Here is a 25,920-nt window from a genome sequence, read left to right as displayed (position 1 = left end):
AATAAATAAATAAAAATAAATAAGTAAAAATAAAAAAGAAGAATATGAGAAGAGAAAAGTAAATCTTCGAAACGAAGGAACGTATCGTAAGGACGATACAGTAACAATTTAATATTCGATAATCGATATTGTCTTAGTTTAATAAATACTCCGATATACACGCTTGTAAATCATTCATTATTACATCGTAACACTGCATAGATTTGAATTTTTTTTTTCCTCCTTTACGAAGATTTTTCGAAAAGCATTAATTTCTTTTTCTCTAACGTTTACTTTCGAGCCATTCATTTTATTATATAAGCCAAAGTTTTAAGTTTCTCACTGTGGAACATACTATTATAACCCTTTTACGATTATTAAAGGGTCATCCACAAATAGCTGTGGCACTCGCCATTTGTATATTCACTTTCTGATGTTCTCTTTTGATGAAAAAGTCGTCTATGTCGTCTATGTCGTCTAGTAATAGAGAGAAAAGGATCGGATTGAACGAATCCCCTTGTAATATTCCCTCTCTGTAAAATCTATTTTTATTGTTCTCCTTTCATCCAAGATCTTAACCAGCCATTTCTGCATTATATATATATATATATATATATATATATATATATGTTCATACATAAATATAAAATATAAAATATAAAATATAAAATATAAAATAAAAATAAACGAAAAAAAATATGTATGTGTATATATATATATATATATATAAAGTTAAGTTCTTATAATCCCATACAGAATAATTTTTTTCATAATATATTATATACATATGTCTATCTATGTGTATGTGTGTGTTTGTTTAACTAAAAGTTCGTGACATTAATTTTTTCATTATTTTTTTTCTTCAACCTCGAAGTCAGAAAATTAATTAAAAAGAAATTAATGTTTACGAATCTTCTTCTTTTTCTTTTTTTATGAATCCACACAAAGGGTCAGAAGATATTTTCTGAAAGGATTGTTTGCTTTCTCGAAAAATTACACGAATTGTCATTATTATTGCGAATGATTATTTCAAGTGTAGTAACTCGTTGAGTGAAGTTTTATATTTACCTACATGTTCCATAATCTCTTTTAATGTGTTATATTTGTCAATTAACGTTTCACGTTTCACGTAAACGCCTCACGAAATTCAGTCGGTATACCGTCTAGAATTTAGATGTTTATTTTTTCAAGGTATGTTGTGTGTGGTGTGTTTCTTTTTTTTTTTTTCTGAGATCTTTCACCTTCCAGTTCTTTCTCCCCTGCTTTTGACTATTATTAGTCTTTTATTTATTATAGGGTTGCACGGAAAAAGTTCGTACCGATCGTCTTCTATCTTCAATGGGACACGAAATTGATATGAATCAATAATTAAATTAAATAAAAATAAAAATGAAAATAAAAGAAAGAAAAATATGTATGTATATGTATATATTTGTATGTATGTGTTCGTACATTATATGTATGTATATAATTTATCAAATCAATTTAATAAATTTTATACATGAAATATACACACGTATACACATATATACATATACATATATACGCATACACACACACACACACACACATATATATATATTATACTATCATTTAGATAATAAATTATTTATAAAAAAAAAAGAAAAAGAAAAAGAAAAAGGGGAAAAAACGGAGCGAGAGGGTTCCGTATTTATAAATATTTTAAAGTGCACGAGTAGATAGGAAAATTTGAAAAAGATAAAAAGTGATAAGAAAAGAAAGAAAGGAAGAAAGACAGGACAATAAAAAATAAAGACACGAAAACGGAGAAAAGATGAAAAATTGTAATAAAATATGAAAATAAATATGATTGGTTGCGTGGAGAGAGAAAAAAAACCTTAAGGTAAATACACGCGCACGCACACTACACCACAATTTATATACAGCAATAGATACATGTATATATATTTACATATAAATTTATATAAAAATGCTAATCAATCTAATATAATTCTAGCTTACTTGAATCCTTTTTACTAAACTTTCGAGAAGATTTAATTTATTCGAAAAGAACTTTTATCGATCTGGCTGTCCATTCGACCCAACCAACCCCCATTCTGTCCAAACGATTCCTTCAATATCTAATTAATGACACCGATCTACCCAGCAGACTGATGTTCACGTTAAAGGCTGCCCTTTGAGAAAGAAGCATCGACCTTTCTATCGACCTTCGTCGAATATTTTTCACTTCGAGAGCGACATAGCAGAGAAAGAGAGAGAAAACGAGAAAAAAAAGAGAGAGTGAGACAGAAAGGGTAAGAAAGAGAGAGAAAGAGAGAGAGAGAGAGAGAGAGAGAGAGAGAGAGAGAGAGAGAGAGAACTCCAATCTCTCTTTTTCTGTACAAATGAAAAGAGCCTCGCGTGTTCTCGTCTAATCTCAAATCTTTCGCACGTCTTTCCACGAATGAACGTCGGCTAAAAACGGAGAAAAAAAAAAGAAAGAAAAGAGAAAAAAAAAGAAGTAACTGTAAAATCCTGCCGACTTTTAAAGATTCTACGGTGAAAATCGCATTAGAAGATATATATATATATATATATATAAAAAGAAAAAAAAATCTAAGAACGTACACGTACAATTTTGAATTTCCCGCCGTTCCTCAACTATCCAACAAATATCTAATGCGAGATACATGGTTATAACGTGACACGTTTAATCAATCTTCTTCGAATAACTGATAATTGAGACCATTTATAGATAAAAGAGAGAGAGAGAGAGAGAGAGAGAGAGAGAGAGAGAGAGAGAGAGAGAGAGAGAAATTAAGTAATTCAATTTATTTTATTTTAGTTTTTTTTTTTTACGTAAATCGTCTAAATCAACTTAGATAAGTGTTCAGACATGTCACTATTCTAATATTTACATTATGTAGATAACGTTTACGTTTATAATGTATGCGATAGTTGATTATCACTATTATCACTAGCTCGTACGATCTTTCTTTTCTACAAAATTTTCTTTTTTCTTTTTTTTGAAAAAATATTACCAATGAATACGCCTTCATATAGCTCATTCCGATTTAGAAATTTTTAAAATATTTTTTTTTGTTTACTTTTCTAATTCGGACTTTTCATTTAAACAATATATATATATATATATATATATATATATAATTTAAGAAAAGGAAATTATCACCTTATGATTTTCCTTATCACTTATGGAAAAGGATCGTCACGTAAAACTTACGAATAAATACGAAAAAGAAGAAAAAATTAAAAAAAAAAAAAAAAAAAGAAACAAAAATATAACCTATTAAATCAAAGATTTAATACATTAACAATGTTTCACGAATGTACTCGTTGAGTCAAAAAAAAAAAAAAAGAAACGTTACAAAAAAATAAAATTTGTATAAAAAATAAAGAAAGAAAAAGGACAATTATAAAAACGATATTTCTTTCGTCGAAATAAAATAATCGAACGTACAACGATATTTTTATATCAACGAAACTATTCATATATTCAACTGAAATGAATTACGAATAACAAAATGTCGTAGGACATATCGAAGGCCATATTTCATGAAAATCGTCGCTTAATTCTAAAGTCTAATTATCCTTCACTCGCGTCTTATCATCTTTGCCAAAATATCGTACTCCGAGGACAGAATAAATTTCTTATTTCCTCTCCCTCCTTGTCATTTCCTCTATCCTTCATTTCCACGTATACGAGTTTTTCCATCTTTATTTAAAACAGAAATCTTCTTTCAAGAACCTCATTACCAACGAATGCCTCGATATCGATGAAACTACGTAAAGACGATATCATGAGAATTAAAGTAAAAGCAAAAGAAAAAGAGAAAGAAAGAAAGAAAGAAAGAAAGAAAGAAAGAAAGAAAAAAGAAAAACAAACCTAACCTAACACTTTGTTTCGTCTTCGATGCAAGATTTACATTAGGTGTTATTTACACGACCGTTCATAGTATGGCCGCGACGATACGGATACCTAGGTAAAGCCACGATTTTTAATCGTGCAACCAGCCAATAATACACATTCATTTATATACACACGTTCAAATCGGGAAAACCGTTACAAGTTTAAGAAAAACGAATCTCGAGCGTTGCAATGGATCGTAATAGGAAAAAAAGAAAAAAGCAGAAGAAGAAAAAGAAGAAAAGAAAAGAAAAAAAAAGACAAGAAAAAAAAATAACAAAAATGAGAGATAGACAGAGAGACAGAGAGAGAGAGAGAGAGAGAGAGAGAGAGAGAGAGAGAGAGAGAGAAGAAAGAGAAAAAAAGAAAGAAAAAGAAAGAAACACTTACGTGTGTCGGGCACGTGATCACCTCTTCAGCACGTTTCTCCTCTTTCCTCTTTCAAGCTCGCCACAGAATCCACGGTAAGAAGAAGAGGGGTTGAAATCGCGGGAGGTGCGCGGTTGAGTCCACGACATTCCGGAAGTGACGATCACTCTTGGTTGTAACCACCACCTTTGGTGTTCCACATCTCTCACCCCCTCTCTTGTCTCTGTCTCTTCTCCTTTTTCTCTGTTCCACTTTTCTCGATATCTTTTTTTCTTTCTTCGTCCTTCCCTCCCTCTCACTCTCTCTTTCAATTTCTCTCTCGTTATTTCCGTTCTTTCTATACACGAATACGATATAAGAATCGTGCGTGAGCGTCACGTCGCGTCGCGTCGCGTCGCGTCGCGTCGCGTCGCGTCGCACGGCACGATTACGTCGTCCACTTATAACTTCACGTAAAACTCGGCCATCGGTCGCGAGGTTGCTGCGGGCAGCAGCAGACTGGCTGGCCCGGTCGAACGCAACCGTGTACTCTCGGTTCCTACGTTGCTCGCGTGCGCGCGCGCGCGCGCCCCTTGTCTCGTAATCGTGATCGTGATCGTGCTCGTGATCGTGCTCGTGCTCGTGCTCGTGCTTGCTCGGTCGCTCGCGCCACCTCGATCTCTCCTTCTCCCCTTCCTTCCTCCTACACCCCCTGCTACACCCCCTCCTTTCTCCCTTTCCTCTCCTCCACCTCCTTTTTCTTTCTCTCTCTCTCTCTCTCTCTCTCTCTCTTTCTCTTTCTTTCTTTCTTTCTTTTTAACGGTTTTTTTTTTTTTTGTAAAAGCTTATATCTGCTTTGTGGGTATGTGTGAACGGGTATACGTATATGTGTATATATCTACGCGGAGTTTACGCGATAAAGTTTTAGGTAGGAGAGAAACAGGAAGAAAGAGGGACAAAGATCGGATTTTTCGTGGAAATGAGAAAGAGAGAGATGAGAGGTTAAAGAGAGAGAGAGAGAGAGAAGGAAAATGCGAGAAAAGGATGAAGAGTCGAAGAGATGGAGGATGTCAGAGAGAGAGAGAGAGAGAGAGAGATTGAGGAAGAAACGGTTGGTTCGGTTACATCGACCCAAACTTCGTAACGGATATACGTTGAGAGAAAGAGAAAGAGATATATATATATATATATATATATATATATATATATATGTATAGAAAGAAAGAGAAAGACTTAGGAAAAAAAGTAGAGGAACGGAAAAAAAGAAAAAAAAAAGAATAACGACCGTTTCTTTTCTCCGTCTTCTTCTATTTCTCTCTTCCTTCTTTATCTCCTTCGCGAAAGTGTCGACGTTAGATCGAAGATTCTTTAGGAGAGAAAGAGAAAGAGGTCGTGGCCAAGCGATTGACCGTTTTTCTTCTCCTCTTCTTCTTCTTCTTCTTTTTTTTTTTTTTGAATTGTTTCTATCTTTTTTTCGTCTTTGTCTTCCTCTTCTCGTTGTTCTTTTTACTTCTTTATAAATACGCTCATGTATAGCGATCGAGAAGGTTTCGATTTCGAATAAAGACAGTGAAAGAGAAAAGATAGATTGACGAGAAAAAAAAAAAGATTACGGAGGATAGGAGAGGAAAGAGAGAAGACCTTTGTTCGAAAATTATAGAAAGATGATAGTAATATAGTAACTACTATTACTACTACTACTACTACTAATAATAATAATAATAATAATGATGATAAGAATAATAAAATTAAACTACTAGTAATTAAAGAATAATAAAGATAATAACGATAATAGCAATAATAATAATTATGGACTCAGTTCTTTCTCCGATTTCTCAATCGGCCGATTAACTTCACGAATTTTACGTTCTATACGTTCCACGAAACACGACGAAACTTTTGCGATGCGATGTGGTGGACGTTGTTGAAACGAGACGTATTTGATGTATAAAACCGAACCCCACGTCGGATGCAACGAGAATGAGGGTTTGGTCCTGCGCGGCAGCGCGCTCACGCGGCCGTTCGGTAAACTGCCGAGCGCCGTCGCCGATGACACCTTCCGAGGCTCGCTTTACCCCCACCATAGTCTAACGGTTTTACCCCCACCACTGCACACACCTCCAACGTACGAACAAACGACGAACGAACGAACGAACGAACGAACGAACGAACGAATGGACGAACGAAGGAACGAAGGAACAAAGGAACGAACGAACGAAGGAACGAACGAACGAAGGAACGAATAAGCTAGGCAGCCTTTTAACGACGCGCTCGACCTCTTACACTCGCGCCATCGAGCTTTGTCCTTCGAGAAACGACGTTGTTGCAAGAGAGTACTCGGATACCGAACGACGACGACGACGACAATGCTAAACTGACTAGCTTGCGTGAAATTGCTGTGTATAGGTATACATATACATATATATATATATATATATACGTACGTACGTACGTGCATACGTACATACATACATAGGATTAAATCTGCGTAATTATAAGATTCTTTTTCCTTTTTTTCTTTTTCATTTCCTCCGTTCGAAAATAGATTATAAAAAGGGATATCAGTAAACCTGGAAAATAAATTCAAAAAGAACGTTAAGAAACATTATAGAGGATTTTCATCAAGGCGAATAATAAAATCGTTTGGTACTCCATCTACATAACTATGCGAATTGACTAACTTCCGTGAAATTGCAGGGATAACTGGTAAGTACATATTTATATAATACGTACGATTAAATCTACGTATCTATAAAACCTTTTACATTTCTCTCGTTCGAAAATAGATTATAAAAGAGATGTACATATATATGTATATATATATATATATATATATATATATATATATATATATTAGTTTATTTGGAAAAGAAATTAAATGAAAGGTTAGGAGAGATTATAAAGAGTTAACAAGATTTTCGACGTGAAAAATAGTAAATCAATTGTTAGGTACTCCATATATCTAAACGAACTGACTAGCTTGCGTGAAATTGCAGGAAATAGCTACATACATACGTACGTACGTATATACATACATGTATATATGCACACGATTAACTCTTCGTAACTATAGAAATGCTTTTCTTTCTTTTTTTCATTTCTTTCCTTCTGAAAATAAATTATCAAAGTATATCGATAAAATTAAAAAAGAAATTAAATAAGACGTTAAGAAGCGTTATAAATAATTAACATTTTCAACATGGAAGATATTAAATCAATCATTTGTCGTATAAAAAACCTACGAACGTTTCTATTAAACGAATTTACTAAATTTTCTACGAAAACATCGCGATGTTCTTGTTAAAACAAATTAACCGAACTACGTGATATTATAGAATATTTCTGCCCTCCCCATCCGTTACGAAATATTTCAATACATTTTTAATGAAACGTTCGTTCTCGAGCGTTTACACACACCATTGTGGTTAAACCCGTGGTTAACCTCAACGAAATCATCGATTCGGTGATCCAGGAAATGTCATTTGTTATTAAAGTTTATATTCGCAATTTTTTTGTGTTCTCCTCTCTTTTCTTTTCTTTTTTTTTTTTTTTTTTTTTTTTAACATCATCCACTGTTCGATCTCAAATCGAATTTTTAATAAATATCCAAGTACTTCTTACTCACGCTATTACGATTGGCGTAAATTATAGAATTATTTTTTATTTCGTTGTTTGATTTTGTATAATATTATAGTGTACGTTTCTTTTCGCGTCGATACCGAAATAAAAGTCCCACCCCCATCCTCTTTCTTTTACCCTCTTTTCGTACACATACATACACACACTCTTCCTCTCTCTCTCTCTCTCTCTCTCTCTCTCTCTTCCTCTTTCGTATTCGCTTACTCGCCCCCTTTTGATCGTTTACGAGACACACCATTGACCTCCACGTTCGCTCTACTTCTTCAACCCTCGAGCTTCCGCAGTGTACCACACCCCCACTTGCTTGCGTTCGAGTACAAAAGTGATATAACTTAGGAAAGGTGGCCTGCTAGTAACGTGTCCCTTCTCTACATATCATTTCGTATCATACGATTATTATTATTATTATTATTATTATTATTATTATTATTATTATTATTGTTATTATTATTATTGTTGTTGTTGTTGTTGTTATTGTTATTTTTGTTGTTTTTGTTGTTGTTGTTTTTGTCGTTAAGACATCGTATATAGATAATAAAAAATATTAAACATATTTATTATATCGTATATAAATAATAAAAAAAAATTATATTTTTAGTACAAGTAGATCTTATTGATCAGAACGTATATATTTAGGTATTCAATTTTTACTTGCAATCATCGGGACGATCTTTTGTTTTATTTGTTTTTTTTTTTATCTCTCGTTCATTCTTTTAATGAAAATTCATTATTTGATTAACACGTTTTCATTACGCATAAAAAAAAAGAAAGTTAACGTCCTTAAAGAAGTAGAAATGTTAAGAAATGTCTTTCTAAATGTATCGTTAAACTTTCTAAATCTAAACTTTGTTTGTTCGTTCATTCGAGATAATGAAAACTTAGGGTTCTTTCGTACGTACCATAAAGCCGTTGTCATCGTGGATCAATAATCGCAACCGATTATTGCATTAATTAATCTCACGAAAAATTTCATCTTTTCGATTGGAATTACATATGATTATTTAATATTTAAATCGCGAGTATATCGCGATAAATCAAGTAAGAGTTTATTTTGAAAATTATTTATTGAATAATACGATTAAACAGGAAATCGATTTATCACTTGCTCGTTCGAAAATTCATTCGCTATTTGTGCCTCGTAATTTTTCGTAAGAAAACTTGCTCCCTCTCTCTCTCTCTCTCTCTCTCTCTCTCTCTCTCTCTCTCTCTCTCTCACACTCTCTATTTTCTAAGCCTTTCCTTTTTCACATTTTATTTATCTTATTTAATTAGCACGTTGCTTAATTCGTTTATTCAAACATTATATCTTACGTTTTATATTTTCTATCGTATATCGCACCATATATTCAATTTCAGTTAAAACGAAATAATAACAAGGAATTCTATTTATCTCCTTTCCTTTTTCATTCTCCGTCCATTCTTCTCTCTCTGTTTCTGTTCCTCCCTCTCATTTTCCTTTTTTAATTTTCTTAACTTACGCGCTCCAGTACATCCTAAAATAAAATCATCTCGCATGGAGAATGGCTAGTGCATAGAGAAAAAGAAAACGGAAGAAACAAAGAGAGAGAGAGAGAGAGAGAGAGAGGAAAAATTAGAAGAAAAAATGGACGGCATAAGAGAAAAGAGAGCGGCATAAGAAGTGGTACCTCCATGGTTCCTTCGTTCGTTCGTTCGTTTACAAAACATTACGAAATTTTTTTTGTCTAATTCTAATTTTTCTTATTATTCACCGACCGTACCTACTTGTACGTATTCGTTTCTATATGAAACATAGATTCCTACATACATACATACGTACATACATATACACATATCTACTTGGATATCTAGAAAAGGGACGGTACCTACTGCTGGTAGTAAGGCAGTAGTATTTTTCTCCTTACAGTAGTAACCGTGGTCCACTATGGGCATGTAGCGTTGGTTAAATGAGAAAAGTGGTTGTAGCTGAACGCAATGGGCTTGTCAAGGACCGAGTGGCAACGAACAGCAGCTATATACACCTGCTAGTCCGCCATTGAGTGCCAACGGAGCGTTCTATTGACTCAAGCCCGTATAAAGCTAAATCCTAACTGTGACGTTGCTTTTGCTCTCTATTTCTCTTCCTTTCTCTCTCTCTCTCTCTCTTTCTCTCCCTAAATGTCTCTGTTTTTCTATCTTTGTCTATGTCTCTCTGTCTCTCTCTCTCTCTCTCTGTTTATCTCTGTCTCTCTCTCTCTCTTTATCTATCTGTATCTTTCTTTTAGAAAATCTCTGTCGTTCCGTCTCTTGCTTCTTTGCTCCCCAAAGAAATTTATCAAAGACCGAATTCTTCGTTTGTTGTTCGCACTAAACGTACATACACACGTACGTATACATTCACAGAACATATACTCGTATAATAATATATGTTATATAGACACATACGTAAGTGTGTCTATCCAACTACACATGTAACTTCGTCTTTCTTCCTTTCTCCAAACTGAAGTAGCTTTGAAGTATTACTCTTTTAATTAAATATCTATGTTTAACGGGAAAAATATTTTCTTGAAAAATTATACATCTTTATTTCTCCCATCTCCGTAGGAATATTATTAATTTTTTATTAATCCTCCTTTCCCTTTTCCTCGGGATAATGTTAGAAAAATATGACGCTTTTTTTATCATCTTTTCCTTCTTATGATCGCACCGACGAATACGAAACTCATTTATAATTTAATTAACATCGGAGATTTATTTATCAACAGAGATATATCCCTTTGACGAGGATATCTTAAACAATTTGTTTTTCTTTCTACAATTTTACGAAACTTTTTTTTTATATCGGATAAAAAGATTTCGGCGATACGTCGCCATTATATTTTATATATTTACGTAGAACTCGTATATTTATGCGCGTAATTCGACGAACTCGTAACATTTTTCGAAAAGAACTTCGGTAATATTATAACGTATCGAGAAAATATGTTTTTTCCTTTAACTTGGAGAAATCTTCTACGTGTTCTCAAATCAGAGTGAAATTTCTATTTTTAAGGATCTCCGAACGGACGCATTTTATTCCTGTGGTCTTATTCGGTATGCCGGATGCAGGCCTGTGCATGAAGAAGTCGCTCGACGTTAAAAGGAGGTCGAACTTAAATTATAAATTACAATGCGGAATGGAGAGACAGAGAGAGAGAGAGAGAGAGAGAGAGAGAGAGAGAGAGAGAGAGAGAGAGAGAAAGAAAAAGAAAGAAAGATAGAGAAAAAAGGACAGATGATAAGAAATAGATCTAAGGAACACCTCCTTTTTTCTTTTCCTCCCGAATATTCTATAAAAGGTACCTAATTCGTTCATTCTCTCACGATTGTTCCTTTCTTTCTTCTTTTTTTTTTTTGTACGGATAGATAGATACTCCCGTGAATTTTTTTTTCTTTTTTCTTTCCTCTCTCTTTGCTCTTTTCGCAATAATAAAAGAGCGATTAATTATCAGACATCGATAAGATCGAAAATTTGGCCGAATTCTTTCTTTAAATTTCAATTCATCGAATAAACAATGATTACCTATAAATGATCGTGGTGCCATCTTTCATAGAATATACCTAAAAAAAAAAAAAAAGAGAGAAAGAAAAAAGAGATCATTCGTTCTCTTCAGTTGTTCTTAAAAATACACACACACACACATATCCCAAGGTCGAAATAGGAAATACAGTTTGAAGAAATATATATATATTATCTATCTTCAACGGTTGGAATTGATCTCCCGTTTAAGAGGATATACTTCTTAATATTGCCAACCGCTAACTTATTAACTTATACCCTCTACATCCCGGCCCTGAAACTTATCCTTCTGAAATACATGATACGTCGAGAACGACGAACCCTTTTACCCTTTTCCCCTTTTCCGTCTAACTCGGAAAGTTCAGGAGCCACCGAGATATTATGTAATCCTGTCCTCTCCAGATATTTTATTATTAATAACCGCGTTAATTTTAATCAACCGACATGTTCCACTCATCCTTTCTCTCTCTTTCTCTCTCTCTCTCTCTGTTTCGTCATACTCCTTACCCTACATCACTTCTTCACATCTTCTCACCACCCCAATATATTTCAAGCTACGTAAGTACTTACTTGCTTACATTCCCACTATATCCCTACTTCGACTTCTTATTATCCATCTTAGAAAATAATCACGCGAGACAATTCGGTAAATTTCATTTATATTTCCCTTGCGGTATGTTTGTGGAAGCTGAGGAAGAAGGGTCGTGTACCATCCGAAGGACGGTACCAAAAGTCATCAAGGGTCGAAACCCGCCCTTCCTGTTATACGACGAGAGTGGAGAGTAGATATTGAACCTTGAAGCAAATTAAGGAGAGAGTATGTTAGAGAACAGAGATTAAGATAAACCAGCTTTTATTTTCTTTCTATTCTGTTTTATGACCTTTCTTCATTTACCTTCTCTTTCTCTCTCTTTCTCTTTTCTTTTTCTTTTTCTTTCTTTATTTCCTAATTCTCCTTTTTTTTTCTTTTTCGTTTTTCTTTCTTCTTCTTCTTTCTTTCTTTTTTTTTTTTTTTTTTTTTTTTTATCAGGTCACGGACGTATTATAATCGTGGATTTTAATTTAGGTGGATATTGAAGAAAGAAATATCGAATTTAATTAAATAGGAAAAAGAGAAATGTTTGACTTTTCCAATTTCGATTCTACGATTCGAAATAAATGGTATTGTAGGTATGTGTGTTCGTTCAAAAGCCGTGCGAACAATGTCTCGAATATAACTTAAATGACTTTTTTCTTGTCTTTTTTTTTTTTCTCTTTTTTTTTCTATCTATCTCTTTCCTTCTTCTAGAAATATCGTCGTAGAACTTTTGTAATTTATTTATTTTTTTTTCTTTTTTCTTATGTACAGGATATAAGTAGAGGAACACGGACAGATACAGACACGGATTCGTATATGAGTTGTAATACTTAAACATTAGCTTTACGTTCAGCATTAATCTTCTACCTTCACCTTTTGTTCACCTAACATCTCTACGTCGTTTCCCTTGTCTCCTCTCTCCTCCATGACCTTTTCTATACCGTGTCCGGTCTACTAGTTGAATAGGAGTTTTGTCAGTTAGTTGTAAGAAAGAACATGTAGAATAATTCCCATAACGTCAGTTGAAACGAACGAACGAATAAAGTTAAATTTTCATTTTCTCAGACTTCCTGATTAAAGAAAGAAAAGCGAATAGAAATAAAAGACATTTTTAATTAATAGAAAAACGAATAGGACTTTTATATCATGAAAAAGATACTGATTTTGTTCAGCGTTGAAACAAACAGGTGGCTTTAATTATGATATGATTTATGAGAGATTTTCATTAAACGTGTTATTTATTTCTCTCTCTCTCTCTCTTTGCTTCTTTCTCTTTTTTTATCTTTTCTTTCTTTTTAAATCCTTTACGATATATTGCAAAATCGATTAATCACATAATAACTCGTAATTATTCATAATTTATGGTTGATGTATATATCTCTGTTGATGTCAGCAAAGTTTGTGAATAATTGACGAAAAAGAAAATTAAAAAAAAAAGAATAAGAAGAAACGTCGCCGTTGATAATGTAATAATCTTTCTGATACGATTCGCACGAACAAAGTAAAGCCATCTTGTGAAATTTGCTCCAGTGAAAACTGTTTTATCGACGTTTGAAAAATTCGTAGATGTTGGGTAGATGAATCATGTTGCATCGACCATAGAAAAGGTAGATCGCGATGTTACCGATCGTATACATCTATCGGTAAAAGTTTACGTCGTGTTTTTCTTATTATCGACTTAAAGTAAAAGTAACGAATTGCGTTATGTAAAATTTTTCTAATTGTAGAATGTTAAATACGTAACTGATATATAAAAATAGTTTGATAACTCGTTACAAGATGTCGGTTGTTTCTATTTGTTTTATGATAAATTTTTTCTATTATTTTTTTTATTACGATAAAAAATATTCATGAACTCTATTGAACACGAATAAAAAGATGGTAACATTGCAATAATATTGTTAAATACTTTCGATATAATTTTCTATATTTACGAAAAACAAAAACTAATCTTTTTCTTTGCATTGATAACTATAAGCATTATATCATATCACGATGAAATTTTTAATTTTTTTTTAATTCCTTTGTAATCTCTTTCACGTTACAAAACAAATTATTAAAAATTGAATATCATTGTTTCCTTCGCTCATCTCTTTTTTTTCTTCTAGATAACAAACAATTTACAAATAGACGAAGTAAAAATTGAAATTGTATTAACGAAATTTCGATAAATTTTTGCGTTCTATTCGATCGAGAAATTGTTAGTAAAAGGAATTGTTAGGAAGTCTTTTAATTACATTCCGTTTTTATTTTAGTACAATTGCATTATTATAAATATAATTAGTCTATCGATTGAACGAGATTGACTGCGACGAAGCATACGTATGACTCATTTTTTCATCGTTTCGTCGCACAAATTCGCTTAGAATTTGTTACAACATTAGGTTTGTGTACGTACGGGTACATCGATTATACGATAAAAATTAATAAAAAAAAATATATAGAGATAAAGGATCGTTTCTGTTAACATTCGTTTGAAAATTGACATCTTGCAGCTAAATCACCGCGTACCACCAATGGTGATTTCAACAGCGTAGATTGTCTAGAACTCTCGCGAAATCGTTTCTGTAATAGAAACGTAACAGATATGACATAAAATGAGGAAACTTTGAAAATAATTCGTTTGTATCATCGATCGAAACAATCTAAAATATTAGAGAAGAATTTATTAAAAAGAAAAAAAAAGTTTTCTTCTTTTAGAACAAAAGATTATAATGATTATTTCGTTAACAATTACACGTTTCGTTCGAACGGACAATATTTACATATATCTATTTATATCGTTTACCTGATAGATATTAAAAACGCACAGTTCCAAGTAAAACTTCGATTTATAATGTACTCATTTAGAAAGATTTGAAAAGAAATCAAAGAAAAAAGAGAACTTGATTTTTCGATGATCGCGAGTGTTTCAAATTCGCGAATGAAGCGTATCAACGTCGCAATCAATGTCATCGCACATCAATAATTTTTCTTTAACCCGAAGTATAGACAAAAGTATTTATGCTTTATTCATCGAAAATATTCTTCTTCGAGGGAGGACAAACCACCGTCATCGAACGAAATCTAAAACGAAAATAAAGAAAGAGAAAGAGATAAAAGAAGAGAAACAATCGATAATACGATGAAACTATAGATATCGATAGCCCCAATTGAAATCAGAATTTAATTAATTAAAGCAAGAATCAAAAAGGAAAAAAGACAGAAAAGCAAGATCTGGGAAACCATTCGATGCGATGATCATTCGAAGAAAGTATGATCTAAATAATTACACATCTACTCGTAATACTTAAATACCAACGAACACGATAATATCAATCTTAACACGCACACACACATACATACAAACATATACGTACATAGCAAAGAAATATACCTCTATCTATATTCACCATCTACTACCGAAGAGAAGAACCGAAGCACCGTGTCGAGACTTACCTAAGAGATTCACCGGCGAAATGCCTAATTAACGGAAATTCGATGATTCCCCTACCATAGATAGAAGAGCCAATCGGTGATACGCGGCCAGTTGATAGGACACGCCCAGTCACGCGCGGCCGCCGGCCCTCCGCCTCCGCCTTTCCCTACTACCCTTTACCCCTCTCTCCCGCTTCGCGACTACTCCCCACTCTCCGACTGTTCTAGCCCCCTCTCCCTCCCCACCTCTTGCCACCTCCACCACTACACTACCTGACTAGTTCCCCCTCCCCACTCCTGCCACGACTCACCGGCAGCGCCAACCTCAACGCGAGCAGACTCGGCATCGCGCCGTTGCCCTTTTCCTCGTGACTAACCGGCCACAGTTCGTGGGCGAACGTTCGCCGAGTGCCGTCTCGCGTTCTCCTTTTCGAACGGTGTCCCGTGTTCCTCATCATCATTATCGTCGTCGTCGTCCTCGTCGTCGTCGTCGTCGTCCTCATCGTCGTCGTCGTCGTCGTTGTCGTCGTCGTCCTCCTCATCATTATCGTCATCGTCGTTGTTGTCGTCGTCGACGAACGAAACGACGAACACGTTTCCGACATTTCCAATCGTTCCATCATCATTTTCCCCTTTTTTTTACCTGATCATTCTGTTCAATTTTCAACCGGCCCAAAGGACAAACAAAAGGAAGGAAAAACAAGAGGAAACAGAATAAACAAAGATAGACAAAGAAAAGAAAAAAACAGCGAAAAGAAAGAATATTTTCTCTCTCTCTCTCTCTCTCTCTCTCTCTCTCTCTCTCTCTCTCTCTTTCTCTCTCTCCTCGTCGTCGTCGTTGTTGGTCGTCGTTCTCCTCGTTCTCGTCGTTGTCGTGGGTACATTTTTTCACAGGGAATTCTAAAAGCAACCCCTCGAACGATCCGTCTAAACACATTGTTTTTATTACTCGTCTAAAATCCCATCTTCCTCCCCTTTTCGTTTCTTCCTTCGCTTCCTGCTCAATCCTCTCTCTCCCATCTCTCTCGTCATCATCATCATCATCATCATCATCATCGTCCTCTTTCATTACCAAATTTCTTCTCTTCTATGATTTCCTCTTTTTTTCAATTTCTTCTTTTCTTTTATTACGAGGGAAAAAAAGGATATCATTCACGCACTCTCTCTCTCTCTCTCTCTCTCTTTCTCTCTCTCTCTCAATCTCTCGCGAGTTAGTATACAAGTATTTTATTTTCTTCTAACACCGCGAGTAAGGATCGGGTAGGAGGGAACTCGTGGTTAGAGAGGAAGAGAGAGAGAGAGAGAGAGAAAGAAAGAGAGAGAGAGAGAGAGAAAGAGTGAGAAAAAAAGAAAGAGAAATAGACAAGGAGAGAAAGAGAGAGTTAGATAGATAGATAAACAGAAAGAGAGAGTGGGATAGAGATAGTGAGTGCAGCACGTGTCCGGCTGTGCCGGCGGCGCGAAGAAAGATGTAAGAAGAGGAAGGGTGGGGGGGTATAAAGAAAAACTGAAAAACGAAGGTGCGGAAAGGCTTCTCGTGCGTTTTCTTTAACTGACAAAGGCGCATCCCGCCTTGACGAAACCTACGCATCGCGGATAAACAGAGAAAGGAAGAGATTATACGGATAAGCGAAAAGAAAGGGATTCAAACGAGAAGAGATAGAAACGAATAGAAAGATAAAAAGAAAAGAAAGATCGATATATATATATATATATATATATATAGAGAGAGAGAGAGAGAGAACGAGAGAAAGAGGCAGAGATAAGAAAAAAAGAAAAAGAAAGAAAATAATGCAACAAGTTTGAGATAAATATTTGTTTAAACATAATCATCGTCTTGTTCGATCTCCAAACGAAAAGAATATTTCGTTGGAAATAAATTAATAAGTTACTGGGACCGTCATCATACGTTTTCTCTCCTCATACGGGAAAACGATCAACGTCATCGATCGTCATTATTGGAATCGATTTTCTTCAACCAGGAAGATGAAAGGCCTCGTGCCAGGCAGCTTATTCAGCCTACTTGTTCTACTCGTCGCGTGGCAAAACGGAGCGCGGGCTAACTGGTGGTGAGTCTTCCCTAATCGGATTTTAAATCGTATGTAGTATGTTCAGCGAGTAGGATTATCATAGGTATATATAAATTTGATAAATGTATCTGTATTCGTTATAGCTAAGCGATTAGATTTTTCATCGATTGATCGATAGAAAATTGTTATGAATAATATTGAAATGTTGATGACGATAAAGGAATTATTTGAATAAACTGTTTACAGTAATTTAGTTAATTTAGTTATAGCTATATTATAAATAATATAGTATATCAAAAAATTTATATACACCGTATGTGTGTGTATATATATATGTATATAATATTATATATATATATATAATAAACGTTTATGGTGTTTTATAAATAAGTATACTATATCTATCTATAAACTATACTGGGATAACGAGAATGGAATATTTCACGTATAAAATTTCGTTGAAATTATTCGATATTTTCAAATCGGAACAATTTTTCTTAAAATAAGAAATGCTTATTATACTCTACGTTTTATTGCCTTACCGTTCGACCAAATCCGTATCTTCACTTATGAACGACTTAAAAAAAATAAACAATTTTCTTATCTCGGCGGGCACCTCAGAGAGATAAAAATAAATAGAGAAATTTCAACTAAAACAATGAATTTTGATCGCGATCTATATTTGGTGACTGCCACTCGACTTCCATTCGTTTCGTAAAGATTTTTCAATAAATAAGTTTCTCTAGTCTAATCTTCTAATAATAATTATTCGTTAATATATTCCTCTATTTTTTCATTAATCTTCCATATATAACTATTAAATATCAAATGAACAAACAATTATACGCTACTTCTATTACTATTTCATATCTACATATCTTTTTCTATATTTTTTAATATTTAGATATATACTTTTTAATAACATTATGTAATATATTTTATTGCTTATAAACATATATATATATATATATATATCTAATTGCATCGTATTTATGTATACGAAATATTTATTATTTTCGTTTTTAACGTTGAAGTATCGTAGTTAGGGTAGAATACATTTTTTTCCCTTCTTTCTCCCTCTCTTTCGATAAGGAGATAAAAAAAAAAGTAATCGATAAAAAATGAACGTATTAATTCGTAGTTACATTTTCTTTTACACATTTACGTATATACACGATAAAGAGAATTTCCTAGGTCGACCCTATCCCTAAGAGATTATCAATGTTTCATTAGTTTTACCGGATAGGTGGTGGTGGTGAGTAATAAAAGCGTGGCTCAGTTACAGTCTACCCTCCTTTCTTTTCATTATACGTAAAAAGAAAAAGGAAAAAAAAAAGAAGAAAAAAGATAGAAAAAAAGAAAAATAAAAGAAGAAGAAGAAGAAAAGAAAAAAGAAGGGGGTACGTTACGGAGAAAAAATCCGTAAAACGTAAACGTAAATTAATCGATAACTAATCGTTAATACGTACACGTGTAGTATAGTATTAAATCATAATAATTACTTAGAAACAAATCGATATCATTCGTCATGAACGTGATCGAGATTAATATAGGTTGGTATATCCTAGGTACTTACACCTTATCTCAGAAGCAGGACCATAATGCAAAGAGAGCTCGGGTAACGAGTAAGAAACGTGGACAATGACCCATTCGGAGTCCGACGACAGAACGCAATAAAACACGACCGGACGAGTTCTCCATGCTCACGAGGAATACCTCGAAGGAAGAAATATTTTTTCTTTTTTCTTTTTTTTCCCTCTCTTCTTTCTCTTTTTTTCCATATATATTTTTTTTTTATTTTCTGCACTTTCAGCACTGGTATCTATGGTATATATGGGTATAGATATCTGCTCGTGTTAGAAAAAGAGAGAGATAATGCAGTAGTATGAGAAATTCTCATTCATATTTCCTGCATTCATATTATTATTACGTTCTGTTGTCGAAGGAGTACTAGAATTAGTATTAAACTACCTATGTACTTACTTACTTACTTTGTTAGTTACTATACATGTGTATATTTACGTGAATGATCTACTATGAAGAAACTTTGAGAATAAGTTCCACGGTGACTTAAGCAAGTTGAACATTTTTTTATAAACTTGTTAGGGGAAGAATAAAGATGGAAACGTTTGACCTCTTCGAAGTTAGAAAATTTTTCGAATTCGAAATTTTCTTACAATGTGGCTAGTGAAATTGTGACGTTGAATTTATCTAGCTTTTCTCGTTTCTTTTATCTTTTTGTTTTCTCCGAATCCCTCGTGATTCTTTCAATTTTATTTAATCTGTATTCATTACGTAAAAGAAAATTATATATTTGATATAGATATCTATATAAATCTGATATAAATATATCAAGATATTTATCAACGATAGATACATATATAAAAATTGTATCTATTAATCTATCAATTGCATCTAACATCGGATGAATCGATTAACGTAAGAATTTTACGTGATTATTTTTATAAATTGATAATATTAATTCCATATTATAATTCCAATTCCAGAAATGATCTCTAATTTATTCCAAGAGGAAAAGATTACAATTCTTTCATTCTTCTTTTTGAATTATTAAATAATTTTACGAATTATATTATTATTACCCGATGGTAGCAATAATAATTTACATATCTATTTGTATAAAATGTACGAGATATATAAAGTATTCAAAGAGAGTTCAGGGATATAAATGAGAAATGAATAAAGAAACGTTGAAACGGACGCGTGCTACTTTTTTTTTCGTTCCTCTTTTTTTTCTTTTCTTTTTTTTTTTTTTGTTCCTTTTTTATACAAACAGAAGAGTTAGAGGGTGGTTAGAAAGACGCGTATTCGACGTGGAAGAGAGAAAAAGAGAGACAGAGAGAGAGAGAGAAAGAGAGAGAGAGAAAGAGAGAGAGAGAGAGAGAGAGAGGGTAAGAATGCATTTCCCTGTTAAGTCAGAATAGAGGGCTCGTTCGCTTACTCTGCTCGCGTTCGAACGCTGAAGCCCCGCTGACAGTGCTAATACTACACGCTCGTGTTTACACAACTATATTACCCGTGACGGGTACGGCGATGTGATGCTCACCCCTGCCAGGCGTGCTTTTTCAAACCCTAGGACTCCCTCGACGGGCCACCATAGCGTTCATCGAAGGAGTGATAGAGATAGATATAGAGAGATTATAAACACGACTCCGATCGCGAGGAATACAATTTTTCCCACCCAACTGTCGATCAACTCCACCCTACTCCAACCCTATCCGCCATGCGCTTAAAAAAAAATTTTCTCGATTAATTATCGTATGCCAACGGTTAAATTTTGTTTACCAACTCTTTTGTCTCTCTTTTTCTTATTCTCTTTCTTTCTTTCTTTCTTTTTTTTTTTTTTCTTACTCCTCAAACAACGATGCATTGAATTATACTCTATCGTATTGATTATATTATTATACCGATTATATTATTGATAGTGATGCAGGTTATTCAATTGTATTGTAGTATTGTTATATTATTTATATTATAGTATACTATATGATAATACTGTTAACTAGTCGACGTTTATAAATTTGTCATTTCGAGAGAATTTAAGCCAGATGGTTTAATAATTCCACTGTTTTACTTTACTGTTATTTTATCCTGCTTGAGAAAAAGAAAGAAATTCAAAATAATAATAAAAAAAGGAACAAGAGAAAGAAAGAACTATATATATATATATATTTTTTTTTCACGACACCGACACGTTTTTCATTTCTCAGTTATCGAAAGAAACCTCGTTAATGTTTGACGAGTTAGAGTCGAATCCCTCGCCCTTATAACTTCCTCCTATTCTGTCGACCAATCGCGAGGAATTTGCGAATAACGTCGTTACACAGTACCTATTACCTATGTATTATATATATATATATAGCTCTCTCTCTCTCTCTCTATATATATATATATATATATACACGTTACTTTTACGATACGACGATATCGTATTACGGATCTCTTTATTCCTTTTATACGAAAGATACGAGCGAAATCGCGAAGAGGGGTAGGAGGGAGGGAGGGAGGTTGGTGAATCGTTCGTAGTTTCATCCGTGTGTCCTATATTGGATACGAAAATGGCCCCATAAAACGAGCCTACGTCCTACGGCTCTCTTTTTGCACTAAATCTCCCATATAAATACATATACACAAGTTATCACTCTTCGCTTTTCTTTGTGTTAAACTCCATCATCTTTCCATATCCTTTTTTCTTTCTTTTCACACACTCTCTGTCTGTCTCTCTCTCTCTCTCTCTCTCTCTCTCTCTGGCTCTCTAAGCATTCCATATATAATATTTGTATGTGTACGTAAGTAAGTGTACATAACGTGACTTGTACATAAACGTTCTTAATACGTTTTATAATCTTTACGGTCTGTCTATCTCTTTCTCACACACATTCATACTTCCCGTCATGTAATTTTCCATCTTTATCCCTCTCCCCTCTCTCTCTCTCTCTCTCTCTCTCTCTCTCTCTCACACACACACACACATACACACATACACATTCTTTTTCTTTTTTATACACATTTATACTTTCCATCATAATTTTTCACCTTCATCCCCACTTTCTTCCCCTCTCTTTCTCTCTCACGTACATTTATACAATTTTCTATCTTTCTCTCTCTCTTTCTTCCTCTCTTCATAAACGCAAGTTTTGTATCGAAGAATGACATAATACAAATACATACTATCCACTTGTAAATCATCTTCCCTTGATTTCTTTTACCGAAGGGTGAACGAATGGCGTATGTCTCCTTCGTCCTTCCTCCTTCGTCCTTCGTAAAGATACTTCGATTGAAAGCATCGAACTATGCTTTGACAACGTGAACAACGGCTAACGATGAAACGTAGAGATAGGTAGAGTATCCTTACCTTTCTCTCTCTCTATCTCTTTCTCCTTCTTTCTCATTTCCTATGGGTTACGATCGCACGTTAAAAACGTAAGGACCTTTCTAACCAATCGGGTGATTCGCTAGCAAATACCTCGTCGTGGATACTTATAACTTGGTCGTACGTGATCTCATACACACATACACACATACATCCAATATGAACGTGTATAGGTGCATACATACATACGAAGAAATACGTCCCTCGTACACACATACATATATAAGCATTATATTGCTCATAGTCTGACTCGGCTAGTAGTTACGGCCGGTATGATGCAGCCAGTGAGAGAGAGAGAAAAAGAGAACGAGAGAGAGAGAGAGAGAGAGAGAGAAGAGGATATGAAAGTGGTAGGATAGAGAGGGGGAGGGAGGAGGTAAGGGGACAGAGGCCGGTTATCGCGCTGAGGTCGGCCCGTTAATGCGACTTTTAATCGCCCTCGTAAAGGAACGCCGATGCGCGTTCGCGAACCGGCCGGATTCGCGGCTGCAGCTTCGCAATAAAGTCTTTCTTTCTCTTTCTCTTTCTCTCTCTCTTTCTCTTTCGTGAGACTCCATCGCTCCAACTTCCATCCCACCCCTTCCTCTGTCCCCACTCCTCATCTTCGACTCCTTTATCGGCAGGTTGGTACCTACATATAGTTACGAGCGTGATACCCTCTCTCTTCTCTCATTTTATGGATATTGGTATATATATTATGTATATGTGTATGTGTATGTATATATATGTGTGTCTTTCTTTTTGTATTCCGATCTTTCTTTCGTAGCTATTTCAACGTCATCCATACATTCAAATCGCGTATTATAAACAAATGCGATTAAGGATAGATATATGGTTGGATTGAAGATAACGGTTTATATCCGTATGACTTATTTTTGTAAAAAAAAGAATTTTTTTTTTTTTAATGTCGAACGTTACCTAGCTTATTACGTATGTACGTGATTAAGTGTATATATTCGTAAATGTACATATGTAAATTTTAGGAAAATTATGACGAGTCCTTTCTAAGATCTTTTTCAAAATAATCAATCGACAAACAAATCAACCAACCAACCAACCAACCAACCAACCAACCAACCGGGGATAAGATTCCTTTGCTAAATAAGAGCTCTTTAATATCCATTCTTTTTCCACGAAATATATATATATATATATATATATATATATATATACATATACATACATACACACACACTTATATATACACGAAAGACGCCATGTTGCAAAAAGTGGAAGAGAGAGAGGTGATTTCGGCCATCCGATATTCGGATAATACCCCTACCTCATTCAATATTTCTCATTCGACGTCGAAACGTCCCCTTTCCCCCATACCTTCCGCCCCCATGGCTCCTCCCCCTACCTCACCCCCGTTGTTTCATTTTGCCTCAAAAATCTCCGACAAAGGGAGCCACTTTGAGAGACACAGAGAGAGAGAGAGAGAGAGAGAGAGAGAGAGAGAGAGAGAGAGAGAGAGAGAGAGAGAGCGAGTCTGCTGCCTTTGGGAACTCTTCGGACAATGTTTTCTTTCGTCCCAAGATATCTTACGTATATTGTCATAAGCATAACGAAGAGACCGCCAGACAGATACGAGATTCCTTTCTCCCTCTCCTATCTTTTTTCTCTCTCTCTCTCTTTCTCTCTCACTCCTTCGTCTTCTTCTTCTTCTTCTTCGTCTTCTTCTTCTTCTTCTACTACTACTACTACTACTACTACTACTACTACTACTACTACTACTACTACTACTACTATTACTACACTACACAGGGCTCGCCATTTCCTTTCCCTTGCTTCGTCCTTTTCGTTTCCCTCTTCTCTCTCTCTTTCTCTCTTTTTTTTTTTTCTTTTTTACCCTCTCCCATACTACTCCCACTCATCCACCCCCTTTCTCTCTCTCTCTCTCTCTCTCTTTCTATTTGTCTCTCTTTTTCTCTATCTATCTCTCTATCTTTTTCCAACTTTTTCTTTCCACTTCGAAGTTCGCTGCTCGCGCTAATCCGAGCCCTTCTGTCCTTATCACGAAGACATCGGGATTTTCTTATCTCTTATCCTTTGTCCTTCTTTCACTCATTCATCATTTTCCTTTCAGTACTACATTACGACATAGTAAACGAACTAGTCGAATTTCTTTCTTAATTAAATCGGTATAGATTGAGCTCTCTTTCTTTCTGTTTCTTATCAAAAATATACTCTACAGCGATTCTAGTCCCCTTTTCTTTTTTTATCTTTTTTTTTTTTTTTTTTTTTTGACCGAGTTGTTTACGCTACAGAATGATCATCGACTCGAGATCAATTGGAATTATGTGACACGAAACGATGATTAGTCGCGAATCGAATCGATTGGTTCTTTTTCGTCCATATTTTTTTTCATCCTCCCATCCTCTCTCTCTTTTTTTTTTTCTTTCCAAGAAAAACGTTTTGAGTTATTCGAAAAAGAGTATTGCGAATCGAATCATCGTAGAACTACGGTATTCTGTCGGTCACAGATTCGCATATTTTCCTACACCCACCCCTCCCACCCACCCTCCACCCAATTGTGTTCCATCGGACCAAATAAAAATGCCCCGAACTCAACGTTTACTCGCCTTCGCTTCCATTTGGTAGCCTTTATAAACGAGCCGCGAACTCGCGTTTTTAGATCAACCAACATTTTGTGCACCCCACACATGGGTATGTGTATGTCTGTGTTTATGTACATACGTATATACATATATATAGTATTTCAGCTGCCTACACGCCTCAAGCGTTTAACGATCGCCGGTCCTGCCGATCGTTGTGATTCGATAATGCAACTTTGATTTTTACAAACACGGACCAATCGCGTACGAGCGATAAAATGATTCCCATTGGTCGACGATATGTTAAAAAAAAAAAAAAAAAAAAAAGAAAAAAAGAAAGAAAGAGAGAGAAAGAGAGAAGAACAAAAAAAAAAAAGGAAAAGAGAGAAAAAAGAATGAGAGAAAAAGGAATAAAAAAAAAAAAAACAAGGGCAAATTACATAGGTACCCTATATCGGGAGGGGATGAAAAGTTTTTTTCGTTATTATGGCTGCTTTGCCATTATTTGAGTTTCACAAAAGAGAACTGGAAATTTAAATCAAACATCGTTCTCTTTCATTTCGTGGTGGGGGAGGGGAGCAGGTGGTGGGTTGGGGGAGGGGATGGGTGGAAACTAATTTTTCTTCTCGTTTTCGTTCGTTCTTTTTTTTTTTTTTGTTTTGTTTTTTTCTTTTTTTGTTCTCGTTCTCCTTCAACGATGAATTATTTTCGTACGTTTTCCCCGGCAGGTAATTTAGTGGTAGCTAGAACGATGGAATCGCTGATGATCGTCGGTCCATATATCACAAACGACGGAATATAATATCTCGTTTCTATGTATTCACGTATACCTGCATATATATATATATATATATATATATATATATTGTAGTTAGAGGTAACCCTACGTTACGTTCGTAGCGACGAACGTCGATTATTAGCGCACCTCGATAGCATTCGACGTAACGGCGTATGTGGAGCATGGTTGAATGTAACACAAGGAACGGCAGATGCATAACTATAGAATCGCATCGATCATATGACTTGGACCCGTAGGCGATGTTGACCGTACACCGTTGACTCTACCTCTCTCTCTCTC

The 25,920-nt window shown here is 34.6% G+C and overlaps 2 protein-coding genes across 4 annotated transcripts in view; one reads left to right on the top strand and one right to left on the bottom strand.

Moving 5' to 3' along the window:
- LOC122630278 (gamma-aminobutyric acid type B receptor subunit 2) overlaps positions 1–6,259 on the bottom strand; it is a 240,194-nt gene extending 233,935 nt beyond the window's left edge. The window contains exons 1-2 of one of the 3 annotated variants that reach the window (XM_043814615.1): positions 6,029–6,259; positions 4,256–4,571 (exon numbers count right to left, since the gene is read on the bottom strand). The gene's annotated coding sequence lies outside the window, so the exon portion shown is untranslated. The remainder of the gene's footprint in view (positions 1–4,255; positions 4,572–6,028) is intronic. The other 2 variants (XM_043814616.1, XM_043814618.1) reach the window with 2 other exon arrangements.
- A 10,818-nt stretch (positions 6,260–17,077) lies between these two features.
- Positions 17,078–25,920, top strand: part of LOC122630088 (protein Wnt-1-like) — a 62,329-nt gene continuing 53,486 nt past the window's right edge. The window contains exon 1 of the mRNA XM_043814182.1: positions 17,078–17,432. Within this exon, the coding sequence (XP_043670117.1) occupies positions 17,350–17,432 (83 nt within the window). The 5' untranslated portion in view covers positions 17,078–17,349. The remainder of the gene's footprint in view (positions 17,433–25,920) is intronic.

This window comes from Vespula pensylvanica, chromosome 6 (genome assembly GCF_014466175.1).
Source record: "Vespula pensylvanica isolate Volc-1 chromosome 6, ASM1446617v1, whole genome shotgun sequence".
NCBI classification, from domain to species: Eukaryota; Metazoa; Arthropoda; class Insecta; order Hymenoptera; family Vespidae; genus Vespula; species Vespula pensylvanica.
This window is presented reverse-complemented; position numbering and strand designations above follow the sequence as displayed.